At 40.3% G+C, this 15,362-nt stretch overlaps 1 protein-coding gene across 3 annotated transcripts in view; it reads right to left on the minus strand.

Annotated features, from left to right (window-relative positions):
• Positions 1-10,856: 10,856 nt before the first annotated feature.
• Positions 10,857-15,362, minus strand: part of RNF38 (ring finger protein 38) — a 144,009-nt gene continuing 139,503 nt past the window's right edge. For all 3 annotated transcript variants that reach the window (XR_008574731.1, XR_008574730.1, XM_054810732.1), the window contains one exon: positions 10,857-14,325. Coding sequence is in view for 1 of the 3 variants with exons in the window: in XM_054810732.1 (XP_054666707.1) it covers positions 14,263-14,325 (63 nt within the window). In the remaining 2 variants the exon portion in view is untranslated. The remainder of the gene's footprint in view (positions 14,326-15,362) is intronic.

A 15,362-nucleotide genomic window follows, 5' to 3' on the forward strand; every position in this document is an offset into this window, starting at 1 on the left:
CTGCAGCCACTCTCATTCCTCATCTGCAGCTCCACCCCTCCTGGTTTGTAATCATAGCAAACTTGCTGAGGGCATATTCCATCATATTGCCCTGGTTGTTGATAAGAACATCAAAGAGCATTGGGCTCAGCATCAGTCCCTGAGGAATGACACTAGCACCTGGCTACCACCTGGACTTTGTACATCTAATGACAGCACTTAGCACCTAGCAGTCCAGGCAGTTTTCCATCCACTTTCTAGTCTACCTATCCAACCAACAATTCATCAGTTTGTCTGTAAGCACATTCATGACTTGCAGTGTTAGAATTTGCAGGTTACTGGTACCTAAGACATTATTTCGTATTTCACATGTGACTGCAAATGAACTTGCTGAGCTAGACTTCCTGTGCTTTTTAGTGTTTCTAATTGTTTGCTTTAGCAGAGAAGGTTACAATAAAACTTAAATGTTTGCATAAACACTAGTGGATGGTCAGGTGATTATATCATGCACTAAAATCAGATGTACTTTCACCCTGGTACTTTACTGTGTAACACTTGCAGAAAATGCTGCTGCACTGTGGTTGTGACAGGTCAGAAGAGCAGGAGAGACTCTGATCTTTGCATGCAGCTTCCAGATTCATCTTTCTGGAGAGAACCTTGTTAAGCTTTCAAAATGGGGGTTAAATGCCACAGAGCATGCCTCAGGCTGTTCTTGGCCAAGAAATGTTATCCTTCAGTACAGGCAGTGGAGAGAAGTATAGAGTTAAATCAAGAAGAAAACAGGAAGTTGTAACTTTTTCCTGCTTCAGCACAATCCAAGCATGAAAGCCGGTTGGGGAAGAAGGGTGAGGTGGGCAGGTGGGATCAGAACGGATCTTCACATGTTAATTTTGAGGTGAAACAACACCCCTTTTCTTGACTTTGGATCTCATAAACCTTTTGCAAACTAGGGGTGCATTTCTGCAGAGTTTGTGTGCAGAGCTGGCAGCATGCAACACAGAAAGACCTGTCTTTGGTTTAGCCATAGCATTCTCTATTTCTTTGTATAGAAAATTTCTAATACAAACTCTGACTCCATCTTCATACTTGAGCGTAGGGGTAAAGGTGAGGAGTGAAGTCTAGTTTTGTGTACCATTTACAGATTCTGGTGAGGACCTGGACTTTTTTTGCAGCCATCTACAAAAAAATTGAATCACCACTTTCGCAAAAATATTGAGGACTGTAATTTGAAATGGTAGTTATACAACATCTGTAGGCATTAAGCAGCTTTGAATCCCTCCCATACAAGCCACAAATATTAAGTAAGGCGGAAGCCAAGAATCCTGTATCAAATGGAGGTGCTTTCAATAGAAGCCATCCTTCCCTCTGGCTTGAGAAGACAAAGAATTTTTACTGCAGAACTCAGAGTTTATTTTGCTTTGGTTTTCTTCATGGTTAACAATTTGCAGAGGGATTGTGCAGGGAAACCCTGTTTTATTCTGGGTCAAGTGAACGTTCTGTAATCTTTTGCATGTGTCTGTATATTTTAAGTAATCCAATTTTACAATAGATTAGAAAGTGTCTTAGTAGAGCTACATCAGTTTGATTTTCATGCTCAAGTTTTCTTTTCCTGAAAAACAAATACAATTTTAAGTTTCTAATTTTACTGACACTGAATGTTCTTTGAGTTTTAACATTTTCATTAAGAAAGTAAATTAAAGTAGTAATTACTTTGTGGTTTAATTGCTCACTATTTCATTTTAAAATATGGAAAATTATTCTAGGCTATCATCAGAAATGTATTGATCCATACATTTCTTGCTAACTTTTAGCAAAATGTACTCTCAAACATATACTTTTCAAAATATACTTTATGCAACATTGTGGAAAGATAGTATGCATTAAAGAAATGTAAAAATTATTTCAAACTGACATTATGAAAACTTTGTCTTTCCTTCTAGTGTTACTGAGTTGGCCATGTAGTGGCAAACCCTTTCAACACAAACATTTTAAAACACTGAAAAATAAAGTATCCCTGACAAATAGGGATGAAGAAAAAGCAAACCCATTCAATGCTTTTTATGCCTCAGTCTTTAATACTGACAAAATAGGCCTTGGGCTGCCTGGTCCTCTGTGTTGGAGGACCACAACTGTGGGAGCAGTCACTTAATATTTGTGGGCATTGAAATTGTAAGGAACCAGTTGTATCAGTTCAATGTTTGTAAGTCCACGGGGCCAGATGAGATTCATCCCAGAGTACCAAAGGACTAGTGGATGTTATGGCAGGACCTTTCTTGATGATCTACCAAAGGTCTCAGGAGTCTGGTGAGGTCCCAGCTGCCTGAAAGCTGGCCAAAGTTACTCCTATTTACAAGAAGGGCATGAGGTAAGATCCAGGAAACTACAGACTTGTTAATCTAACCTCAGTACCTGGAGAAATTATGGAGAAGATCGTACTGGGTGCTGCTGAAAGGCATTTAAAGGACAATGCCGTTGTCAGGCACAGCCAACGTGGGTTTACAAAGGGAAAGACCTGTTTAATTAATTTTATATCCTTCTACAATAATGTCACCCACCTAGAGGATGAAGAGCAGGCAGTGGATGTAGTTTTAGTAAGGCTTTTGATACTGTCCCTCACAGCATCCTTCTGGACAATTTCTCCAGCTGCGAGATCAGCAGGTACAGGGTGTGCTGGGTGAAGAACTGGCTGAATGGCAGGGCTCAAAGGGCTGTAGTGAAAGGGGCTACATCTGGTTGGTAGTCAGCCACCAGTAGTGTTCCTCAGGGCTCAGTTCTAGGGCCAGTCCTGTTCAATAGCTTTATCAATGATCTGCAGGCAGGAGTTGAATGCATCATTAGCAAGTTTGCTGGTGATACCAAACTGGGAGGTGCTGTTGACTCTTTTGAGGGACAAGAGGTCTTGCAGAAGGATCTTGATAGATTGGAGCATTGGGCAATGATTAATGGGATGAAATTTAACAAGCCCAAATACAGGATTCTGTACCTGGGATGGAGGAACACTGGACACAAGTATAAATTGGGAGATGAGTGGCTGGAGAGCAGCCCTGCAGAAAGGGATTGGGGTGTGCTGGAAGACAGCAGCTCAATATGAGCCAGCAGTGTCCCCTGGCAGCCACGAGGGCAAACTGCATCCTGGAAGGCATCAAATACAGCATAACCAGCTGGTCAGAAGAGATGATTATCCTGCTGTATTCAGCCTTGGTGCAGCTTCACCTTGAGTACTGTGTGCAGTTCTGGGTCCCACAATTCAAGAAGGATGTGAAGGTACTTGAATGCATCCAGAGGAGGGCAACAAAGCTTGTGGAAGGGCTGGAAGGCATGTCCTATTAGGAGTGGTTGAGGACATGGGGTTTGTCTAGTTAGGAGACAAGAAGGCTGAGGTGTGACATTGTTTGCTCTCTACAGCTTCCTGAGGAGGGGAAGTGGAGAGGGAGGTGCTGGTCCCTGGGATCCAGTGGTGTGTGGGAATGGTTCAAAGCTGCATCAAGGGTGGTTCAGACTTGACATTAGGAAACACTTCTTTACGAAAAGGGTGGTCAAACACTGGATCAGGCTTCCAGCTGTTTAACGCCCCAAGCCTGTCAGTTTCAGAGGCATTTGGACAATTCCCTTAATAACATGCTTTAACTTTTTGTTAGCCTGGAAGCGGTCAGGCAGTTGGACCAGATCGTCTTTGTAGGTCCCTTCCAAATGGAATTATTCTTTTTTATTCTATAGTAAGACATACACTTTTCCCTGAGTACTTTACTTTAGATAGAACTGCAAGTAACTGTTGGTTGAACAGTGGTTCAAGGAAAGCAAGATCACTTCAGGGTTCAAAATACAACAGGTACGCCTAGAATTTACTTGTTTGCAGCTTTACAGAATTAGTCTTTATTTTCTTATGTTAAAATGTTCAAATTTCAGTTTCTTGCCAGCAGGTTTATTTCAGTTTTTAGTCCAGTGACCCATAAAAATACCAAACTGGAGTGAGACACAGATTGATCTGAACAAAAGTACTCCATGTCATCACCCTGTTGTGTGGGACTCTGCAGAGCCATCCCAGGGAGCTATCAAAGCCCCACAGCTGCCCTGGCACCTTCAGTTGAGATCCTCCACACACCCCAGCTTGCACAGTGGCACACTGGCCCCGGGAAGCATCCCAAGCACCAGTCCAGGTCAGAGGGAGCCTGCATCCAGTTTTCACAAGTCCAAGCTGGACATGTCTGGCCCTCACTACATCTTTCCCTTAGAGTGCTCTGCCTGGAGACCCAGCAGCCTTCTTATCCAGCAACAACCCCTGCTCTTGCCAGGGTCATCCTGCATGTTGAAGGCCCTGGGCTGCAGCCTTGAGACATACTTTTGGATGACACTGATCTTGGCTACAGAATAGTCTGTGTATAAGCCAGTAACATGCTAGAGCTTGGGGAAGAGAGCAGATACTCATGCCAGTTCTGGCTTCCGTTGTCAAAGAGTTCTCAAGACTGGCCATCACAGCCTCGGAGACCAAAACCCACCAAAGCCTGTGGCCAACAAACCCAACAATGCAGCAATATCCTTATGGTATTATATACCTAAACCTTGAGTAGTATGTTTGATTAATGCTTGGAATTAGCTGTTCCTGATACATAAATAATCTTGCTTTTTAAAAATAGGTACTATCACCCTTTTCAGGAGACCAGCAACAGCACCATATTTGCACAGTATCGTTAGAAGAACTGTCTCATATGTGGTTCAGCCAAAGACAATTACTTTCAAATAGGAGGAGATTTTTGTAGTTCACTCTGAAAAAACAGAGGACTGTACCCATACAGAGAAAGAAAATGCCCTACTCCTTTTGGTCATGGTTAGAACAGTCCACAGCTGTGTCTCTTTCAGGTAAGAAAGGTTAAGGAGGCTGTGAATTTTGCAAAAGCTATAGTCCCTCACAAAAAGAATAAAGTTACCCATGGGAAGGTATTTTCATAGGGCAGGTCTAGCTCACCAAAGCAATCTGTGTGCTCTTGCTCCTCCAATGTCAGCAAGATAAAGATATGCTTATAAATATGTTAAGGATGAATGTCTAGAAGAAGGGGCCAGACTCTTCTCAGTAGTGCCCAGCAACAGGACAAGGGGCAGTGGGCACAAACTGGAACACAGGAAGTTCCATCTCAATATGAGGAAAAACTTTACTTTGAGGGTAACAGAGCACTGGAACAGGCTGCCCAGAGAGGTTGTGGTGTCTTTTTCTTTGGAGATACTCAAAACCTACCTGGACATGGTCTTGTGCAACCTGCTCTAGGTGATCCTGCTTTAGCAGGTGGGTTGGAGTAGATGATCTCCAGAGGTTGCTTCCAACCCCTATCATTCTGTGATAAAAGCAACAGCTACATTTTTTTACAGGGAGGAAACAAGCTGGACTTTAAAGCAAATGTGAAGAGATATATTAGGTACTACACACAGTGTTCAAGATGAAAACACATTCTTCCATGGCTGCTAGCTTATGACACTGAGCCATGCCAGGGCCCACATAGCCTTGCAGTGGCTCAGTGGGATTCTCTAGTGCATGGTGTTCTAAGTCTCAGACAGCATCTAGGCTGCATTTCTAGCATGGAGATGCTCAGCTCAAGCAGGACTGGTTTTATGTGGTTTGTTTGGAAGACGCTAGAAAGAGGCAGCAAGTTTCAATGTAAGCACATAGTCTGGATATGCAACTGAGAGAGGGATTGCCACTTAGGGCTAGGAAATGTAGAATTTCTGTTTGGCATTGTTATCTATGCATTTCACATGCCCACTCTTCCTATCTTGTACTGACTTTGTTTTGTTCTTCTCTTCCTTTTCTCTTACTATTGGGCTTCAGCCACAGATTCTTTCTGCGACATCTATTTGCTACAGACAACCCTGTAACTAGCAATAAGGGGAAGATCATATTTTTTTTCCTGGGTTGTCTTTTCCCATCTACCTCTATTTATGACAACATTCTGATTTCACTTCCTGTTTTTCTACTTTGCTTGTCCACCAGGCTGTTGATGCATCTGTTGCATCAACAAAACTGTTCTAGGACAGCCCAGCAAAGGTAGCAATGAAAACCATGTGCATTCACTGGGAACTGAGATTTTTCTGAAGAATAGGTGTTGTCTGTAACCTCTGCCCTTTGCTTATCCATGATGCTCTGCTGTTTAGCAGCTCTTTGTGTACTTGCTCAACACTGCCAATTGCTGAGCGGGTGCTTCTTAGCTGAGTAATAGATGGTTGTCTTTCAGGGGCCAAAGTACACCAGCTGGAGTTGCTACCTAAAGGGTACATTATACATCTCCCCAGAAAGTTTCCAGGGAAGTAGAAATTGCCCCTCTAAGCTGTGGCAGATAACAACCCACAGAGCAGCTTTTGGGAAGAAGAGTCCAGAAATACTAGCAGGTAGGTAGATACCATTTACCTACTACCTGAGGTGTAAGATGTTGTAAAGCACCATGTAATAATGGCAGCCACAGCTGCATATACTTAGGTCAACCATACAGAAGAACAGTTCCCTGTCTCACCAAGTAAGGTCAGGATGTAAATGCCTGCCTTGGTTCTATTCAAAAACAAACCATTACATCTACATCTTAATCTGACATAGTTTAGATGCCCTGTCAGTGAAATAATGCCATTAATGTACGATTCACATCGAGACTGTCCTTTCAAATGAAATATCCTCCTACACGCCATTTTCCTTCTCACAGAGTCTGGCTTCCATGAATATTGGTACCTATGGGGCAGAAAGGATGGTGCCAAGCAAGATGCTCTCCCTGCCTGAGCAACATGCCTTACACAGTCCATCTGCTGTCAACATTTGCAGTCCGTTTTTGCCACAATGACACTGTCCCTCTGCACAGCCCCATCTGAGGAGAAAAGCACTTCCAATCTCATTCACCTAGTAGCAATGCCAGGACCAGTAATACCTCCGGGGTGGAAGGATAATACCTAATGTCAGGGCTGTGCCACAGAGCTTCAGTAGGACTGTAAAAGATTCAACACTTTCTGCAATATTAATAGCAGCCATGAAGATTATATAGATCTCTGAGAAACAGCTTAGAGATTGCAGTCTCACCAGGTTCCCCCCAGTCTACCAGCAGTACCATCTGGCAGCAAGGCAGAGCTGTCTGCTTGGCTGTAGAGTTACAAGGAGAGCAATTTAGCAGCAATATTAGCCTTAGCTGTGTCTGCTCTGTGCTCTCATTGCCACAGCTGCCCGGAATTGGTTCAGCTTGGCAATAACCTGTGACCCCTGCCACTACTGAGGGGGCAGCACACCATATTGGGAGGGAGGAAGACAAAGGGGAGGAGGAGGAATGGGAATATGTAGAACTCACTTTGCTGTTGAAGGTTTTGTGTTATGAAACTGCAGCTCTGAGACACAGCCAGATGCACAGTACGGTGGAGGGAATGCCCCTTCCATCTCCACAGAAAGCATTAGCTACCATATGTCTAGCTAGTGCAGTTTCTAGGGGTGCTAGAAGCCTTCCACTGGTTGAAGCATTTTGCCTCATGCAGGACACAGTGCAGCAAAGGCTTGGTGTCTGTGTACAATCTTTTCAGCCATCTTCTGGGTCACTTTTTTCTTCAGGTCCTAAACCAAGATCAAAATGGAAGTGTATGTTTCTGCTGTCCTACAGCGCCATCTACCTAATAGTCCATGATCTGAGGACAGAAAATCCAGCAACCAAGCTGTCATGTATCAGCAACAAACCAAGAGTATTTCTGAAGCTCAGGGACACTGTGATCTAAGATGTTGAGATTCTCCTTGGACCAGTTCCTGTAAAATCCATCAGAAGCAAAATCCATCAGGGCTCACTTTGGAGAGATTGATTGCAAAATCCCACTTCTGAGGGAATTCCCAGGAAGGCAGGCAGCCCAGGAGTGTTTGGTAGACACAGATTCCCAAGCATTATGCTCCTCAATCAGCATGAGCAAATCTTGTCTGTGCTCCAAATTTCTGATACTCTGAGAAAGATTTACCAAAGCAGATCATCAGTTCTTTTCTTAACAGAACAGATTATGCCTTTCACTTCAGGCACAGAGTTCTGGCAAAATAGCACTTCTACCTGCTATCGCAGGATGAATTCAGCAGTTAACCTTTTCACAGTGACTTTTGGTTAACCTGAAGGCTTGTGCTTCTGGCTCTTCACTCTGCCCCAGTCCCTTGGAGTAAATTCAAGTCACACAACAATTCTCTGTTTTGCTCTTCTTCTGATAAAAAATTGATGAAACTTGACTTGTTGATGATATTACACAAAAATGAGGGTACGCAGAACTGGATGATGTACAAATAGATTACTGTAATGAATATTTGTATTGTGTTCTCTGTCACTTTCTCAGCATATGGTATTGATATTGTCAGTAAATCAGTAAATGTCAAACCCTAGAAAAGTTACATGATTTCCTGTCCTTTTGTGTACAGTTAATGTATAGTTAACGACTTTGTTCATTGCAGAAGCTCATGAAGTACAATGCTAATACCATTCATTGAACCAGACACCAAGACCAAAGTTGACATCTTTATTTCTTGATGTTGTATCATTTGTAGTTCTCAATTGCATTTACTCCTTTTGTTGCTGATTGTTCATTCTCCATGTTGAAGTCTTAAAAATGAAGAGCAGTCATTTGCTTTCATGCTCTGCAACCACTTTTCCCTGCTCTGTCTCCTTAAATCTACTGATGTTGCCTCAAGCTGCCATGGTGTACAGAGGAAAATGAAGGGCAGTTTGCAGTAAATATTTTTTTTTTTAATTTGGCCTTGCTCTTTGGAAGGTCAGGTGAACTGGTTCACATGTTGAAATCATACAGACCCAAAGTTCTCCTGGGTCTCCATGTTGGACTAGATTTAGGTAGAAAGAAAGCAATATGTTGCAGAAGAGTAGTAATAATCCTCGGTACACAGAAGGGATATGGCCTATGATCAACAGCAGGTCAGTAAATTGCAGAGCAAGAGCAACTTGTAAGAGAACTGATACTTCAGATGTTGCAAAGCCACATGTTCTAGAAGCACCAGTATGCATAATTGCCTCTTCCCATTAACATGATTATTATATGAATTTTTAAAAAAATGCTATTTACTATGTGAAACTAGCACAGCTGTTAAGGGTCTTTTTTTTTTTTTTTAAAGATGGTGAGCCATACAAACATTATGCTTTGTTATCTCATTTCATTACTAGTCTGTTGCATGAAAAATTATTTCCATTCCAAAAAACCCCAAACATCCTCCAAACCCTTGCAAACATGTTTGTCCTGGCCACATGCACTCAGTCCCGTCTAAAAGATTTAATCAGTTCCTGTACCTGAAAGAAGCTCAATTTTTTCCTTAATGTTGCATATTCTTATTCTGACAATATGCTGTTGTAAGCATCTCAGACAACCTCAGTCAGGTGTTTTATTTTTACCTCACTTCCTATGTGTAACACCACATGACTCAAAAATACTTGGATACCTGTTTTCTTGACTGGCTGCTTTTCATGCAGCAGTGACAGCTGGCTAACCTGCAGCAAGCTCACTCCCACTAGAAATGTTGGGTTGCACAAAGGCAGATCTCCATGTGCCTCTCAGAGATGAAGCTCCAGGGGGTGCAGCAGTTCTGTGGTGAGTCACTGTTTTCAATGCTGCAGTACCAAACAGACTATTTCTGATAAAATCAAATAGACATTAGTACATAGTATTGTCTATTTCAGAACAATGAAAGCCTAATCCAGTAAGAGCCTCACAACTTTCTCACTTCTTCTTGTCTGCTGACTTTCTCTGGGCTCTTGCAGTGGGATCCTCCTGTAGCCTTATCACCCCCTTAAGTGTAGGGCACTCATGTATTGCTTCCCCCACTCTTCCCAGGGACTACTAGATGGCCCCTATTTTTGCTGACCTTGCTACAAGAAGATGGGACAAACAGATGTTACAACCCAAGTTAAAATTCCTGCTTTGACAATGGTAGAGAGCAACAAGGCTGCAAAAGAATACATAGATGATACAGAATATGTAATATTTTTCAAATGGACACATCCTTGCTGAGCCTACTGCCCTAGTTCAGTAGCTGCATGGATGAGATAGGATACAGTAGCTTCTGATCAGTGCTTTCCTGCTTATTATATCTGCAAAGACAGTAACATTGGACTTGTGGTGGTTACTGAGGCCACAAACTGGCCTGCTTGCAAGAAGTGGAGAGATTGCTTCCAAGAAAGTACTGTATTAAGATATCCTATGGAAACAAGACATAGGTTCATAAACACTACGTTTGCAAGGAACAGAGAACTATATGTATTCCAAGAAAACAAGAAGAGACATGTGGGGGAAGAAGAGAACCTCACGCTGGCCAAAATTAAGGACAACGGCTGGGTTACAAAGTACATGGTACTCACAGATTTATAGAATGGTTGGAGTTTGGCTTGGTATTTGTTTCAAGATTAAGGGATTTAGATTTTGAAAGTGGTTGTGTTGGGGACAGCAAAAAAAGCAGTATACTCAACAGGAAACAAAGGCAGAAAATCTACAGATTTGGCAGTGAGAAAGACGACTGTCTGGCAAGGCAAACAGACTTGGCCCTTTGCCTACCAGTATACCTCCATCCCTGCAAACTTTCCTTTGACTAAGTAACGTCTTTAGAGAGCTGATCTTTAGACAAGGCTTTGAGTTCTGTGAATTATAGCTATTTTAGACTTTCATAAATATGACATAACATTTCACACTATTTTCTTATGATCTCTCAAAGTATGTTAAAAACACCTGTCATGCATTACAATTAAGGTAGCAAAACTTCCCCCTACTAGACAAGCATGTTGCCCGTTTCTAGAGTTGCATGATCATGCACAGAAATATGCAGAGTAATGAAAGGAAACAATGCACCTCTTTTTAAGAGAAAGAACAGGACAAAATTGTGTAAGTGTACATCATACATTTATTACTGAACAACTCTCTCAACTCCAAAATTGGGCACAGGGATTAAAAATAAAAATTCATTGCACTACCTAGTAAAGCATTACTAGTAACTCTCATAAAAAATGTACAAATTTTGTTAAAAATTTATCAAGCCTTCAAATGATTTGGTTACAGATATTTATAATATATTTAAAACTAAATGTTAAATGATACAATAGATTATGCTTTACAGGAAACACTTGACAAAATATGATTCCAACAAAACCCATAAGCTTTCATAATCATTAGCAAATCTGAAACACAAGTAGCAAAATGAGGTAACAAAGAAAAAAACCCACAGCTTTTACAAAGGCCCAAAGATAACTCAGTCAAAAATGTGTTTTCTACCATTAAAATTAAAAAAGTTGGTAAATCTCATCCCAAGTATTACACAATGTGTTAACAGTTCTGAAACCACATTCAAGAGCCTGCACAAAATAGCATAGAACAAAAGGCTTTAATATTTTTTAAAGAAAATCACAAAATGAGACATTGGAATTATCTGTAGGCCTTGATATCCGCTAAAATGTCAAATTAAATTGACAGTTTATGCAAAAAACACAGCAGTGCCAATATGATAAAACAAACATATTACAGGTTGTTGGTTTTTTGGGTGGGTTTTGGGGGGTTTTTTTTGTTTGTTTGTTTATTTGAGAAGCAGGAGCCAGGTGATGGCAGAAAGGCAATGAACATAAAAAAAGTCTTGTGGAATTCAGGTGCTGCCAGGCACCATGGCAGGCTGTGGAATTACGCACAAATGTGCATAACACATGGCAGTTGACAGCTGAACGTTAATCCCCCTCCCTTGACAGCCACAACAGAGAGGACTTGGCTGTAGCTTGTCTGAGCTGATTCAGAACATATGCATGTGTGCTGTTTATACACACTAACCACAGGAAGCAAGTCCACATACATCTGCAAGAGTCCCATGCAAACAAAAGAACCATTCCAGAAGAGATGAGCTGTAAGAGTGCAACAATTAATTTCAAGATTTTACCAACTTAGACCCTCCATCTCCTAGACCTCCCACCTCCTCACAGAGTTTTACTGGGAAAAAAGGGACGTTACATATCAAGATTTCTCCAATTCCAGAAAGAGGACTACTTTCCCTTGGTTTCAGAAGAATAGGTCTTGTTCATTTGTATCTAGCTTAGAAAAGTGCTCTCTTTCCATACTTTAAACTGAATACTGAGCACAGTAGTGTTAGTTATGTTTAAATCTGTACACAGATTTTTTTCTTTTGCAGCTATATAAAAGAGCCTAAGTTTTGTGAGACATATGTGGCATATGATTTTTAAACAACATTTTATTTGTTAAAAAAATAAATTTTATTACATGTAATTTAACCTACTAGGTGTTATTGTGAAAAGCCACTGGAAGAGTGGAGAAATTCTAATATTTTGAAGTTAATGTAACAGTATTTTTATTTCTTTAGTGTTCTTAAGTATGGATAGGTATGGAAAGACTCACTGTTTTTGAGAACTACCTGCATAACTAAACAGAGGGAAAAGCATCTGAAATAGGGCAAAATTGTGCTTTTATTTTATCTGCACCAAGAGCTGTGACTGGTCTGTAGAATATTCAGAGAGGGAAATCAGCATGGAGAACATCTAACACTGCTTGAAATTATAACTGATACTAAAGCATACCAGCATACAAAAGCATCAGAAATTATAAAGAATAAACTTAAAGCTGAGATTGGCAGCAAGTTGCAGCAATATTGCTAATTGTGCCACTTGTGCTGCTGCAACCAAAGTAATAACACAGCATTTAGGAGAAGAATGTTGCTGCAAAAAGTGCATCCTTTGAGTAACTGTGGTATATGCAGACCTAAATATTTTGCTAGAACATTTAACAGTCTCAATGTTATAACTGAAGCTAATTTTTTTCAACAGCTCAAATAAAACATTATTCAGAGCACTTGAATAGAGGTTGTCACCTCCTGTTTCACAGCACTGTTCTGGAAGGTGTTCCTCTTTTCTCCTACAATGCAGCGCTCTGGAAACTTGATTGCAAAAACCAAGGGAGTTCCTTCTTTATATTACACTCATCATGAAACAAGAAGGGCAAGAAGCAGCATTAAGACAACTGAATTCTGCAGCTAGTGACCAAAACTCATCTTCTCTTGTCATACAATGAAAAAAAATCAGAAGTTCTACTTGTCTGAGAAAATGCTAGAAATTTTATTTTATTCATCATGTTTCAGGAATAAAATTGTAACCTTTAACAAGTTATTTTAATTCCATACAAACTCCCTTGGAAATGACAAAGAATGTATGTGATTAAAACATATGTTTACATAAGGTAAAAGATTATATCCTTAGCAAGTACAATGGCCAAAAGTGAAGAGCTGTTGCACAAGACCTTCAATGTCCTTTCTGCTTCCTTTCATGGAAGAAGCTGGCAAACCCAGCTAGAAAAATTTAAAAGGACAACAGAAAAGCATTGATACTCATATTAGCAATTGAAAATGTTAATATTGCTAAATGATTTGTGCGATATTGCAACTTTACATTGATAAAATGACTTGTAAATCAGCCATTTAAAAATCCAGACTTTGTAACATATGCCAAAACCCCCAAGGTTACTCATGTATGAATAATCAATGCACTCTTTAGTGGTACACATTTAAAGCCTCCAATGAAGGGGAAGCATAACAGCTGTTTGAATAGTAGGTAGAAAGGTCTTTATACCTGTAAGTACATTGGGGAGGAAATACTAAATGTCTGTAATTGCTGCACCCATTGCATTCAGTGTGCAACTGCAAACACAAGGAAAGGAACCAGTGTACAGTACTAGTACTGTTTAAATAACACACAAGATTATACATTGCAGCATAATTATTACTACACACATACGTTCTCAGTACATGCTGGTATATAGGTTCTCAAACACACATGCACACTCAGTCACAAGCACGCTTCATGCATCCTCTCACAAGCAAACACACATTCACACCATTCATTCCCACTCACAGTATCTGAAGGCTCTATATAAGGTAGATTGCTATATTGTTTAGAGCTACCACTTTTTTTTTTTCCTTTTTCTTTTATATAAAAGCACATGCTAAAAGATCACATCCACAGTAATCTCGCAGCAACACTCGGAATGATCACACAAAACCCAGGGAACATTAGTGCACACACAAAATTAAGCTAAAAAAAAATAATAATCTTTGGAGTTCCAATCACACTGTTAGTATAACAATCCCGTAACTGTGAAGACTAGTTATAAGCTTTGTAATTGATTAAGTCACACAGTGCAAAGTAAGGTCCATTGACCCTTTTGTGTAAAGGGTAGGCTGGAAGCCACACGGGTAAGTTCAATAGATAGTTCGTATATACATGCAACCAGGAACACACAACCAGATTTGTGCTCTTAGATTGGTCATTCTGAATCACGATGCACTTCCGAAGCATCAGCTCTACAAATTGGGCAGGTACGATTTGCCTGTAAAACCAGAAACAAAAGAGGATTTACTGTACTGACAAATACATTGTTAAGGTGATATGTGCATGACACTGAACATCTGTGACAATAATGACGTTGCTACCTTCAGCACTCAAGTACTGAAAAGCAATTCAACAGTATTAAAAACAAGAAAAGACAAAGTGTGCTTATGTCTTTTTTTAGCTTGTTTTGTTATGGTAGAGTGGTGTGGTAAGTTTGCCAATTCAAAATCATATTTAAAAAAAATAATTGTGCCTTTTATCTTTAAAGATAAAGCAAACCAGCAAACTAGGATTTATCTAAATGATGGTGGTTTTATTAATGCAATTTCATAATTACAGTATATTGCAATCAGATGGATGCAACTAAGAAGCTGTGCTGTGTGCTGCAAAGAAACCCACCAAAACCAGACTAGCAACTTTGGTCTGCAAATAGATGTCCTATATGAGGATGTCATGTTGTTATAAGCTCTACTGATCACAGATCACATCTCTTCATACTCTGTTCATTTATTCTCACAGTAAGCCCATCCTATAGACTTGGTCAAAGCTGAAAGATGACTAGGGAAAAAGGGAAGGGGTTTTAGCAAAGAGAAAGGAAAAAAAAAAAAGAGAGAGGAGATGACCTGATGAAACAGGTATTCAAGTAACACACACAAGCAAGTCTAAATTTAGCCCTTCAATGAAACGCTCACTGAAAGTATGTCCCATGACTTTTGTAGCTTTCTTAAAAAGGTAAGACAGATGAGAAGTAACATTCCTTAAGCTACTGGGAAAGTATTTCTGCCTTCTCATTCCCTATTTCAAATAAAGACTAATTTCATTTTAGCAAATGATGAGAAAAAGCCCAAAACAAATATGTAACATCTATGATAAAACACTTCCTTTGCCACGGGCAAAGAGAACTCTTTCCTGCCCAGAATTCCGTATTTCATAGTTCCCAAAACTGCAGGATCAACCACTGTCAATTCCAAGTTTTTCTAAGGTAGCCAAACTTCTCAACAAAAATACAAGTGAGAGCATCAAGAAATGTGTCTC

The sequence above is a fragment of the Grus americana genome, chromosome Z (genome assembly GCF_028858705.1).
Source record: "Grus americana isolate bGruAme1 chromosome Z, bGruAme1.mat, whole genome shotgun sequence".
Taxonomy (NCBI): Eukaryota; Metazoa; Chordata; class Aves; order Gruiformes; family Gruidae; genus Grus; species Grus americana.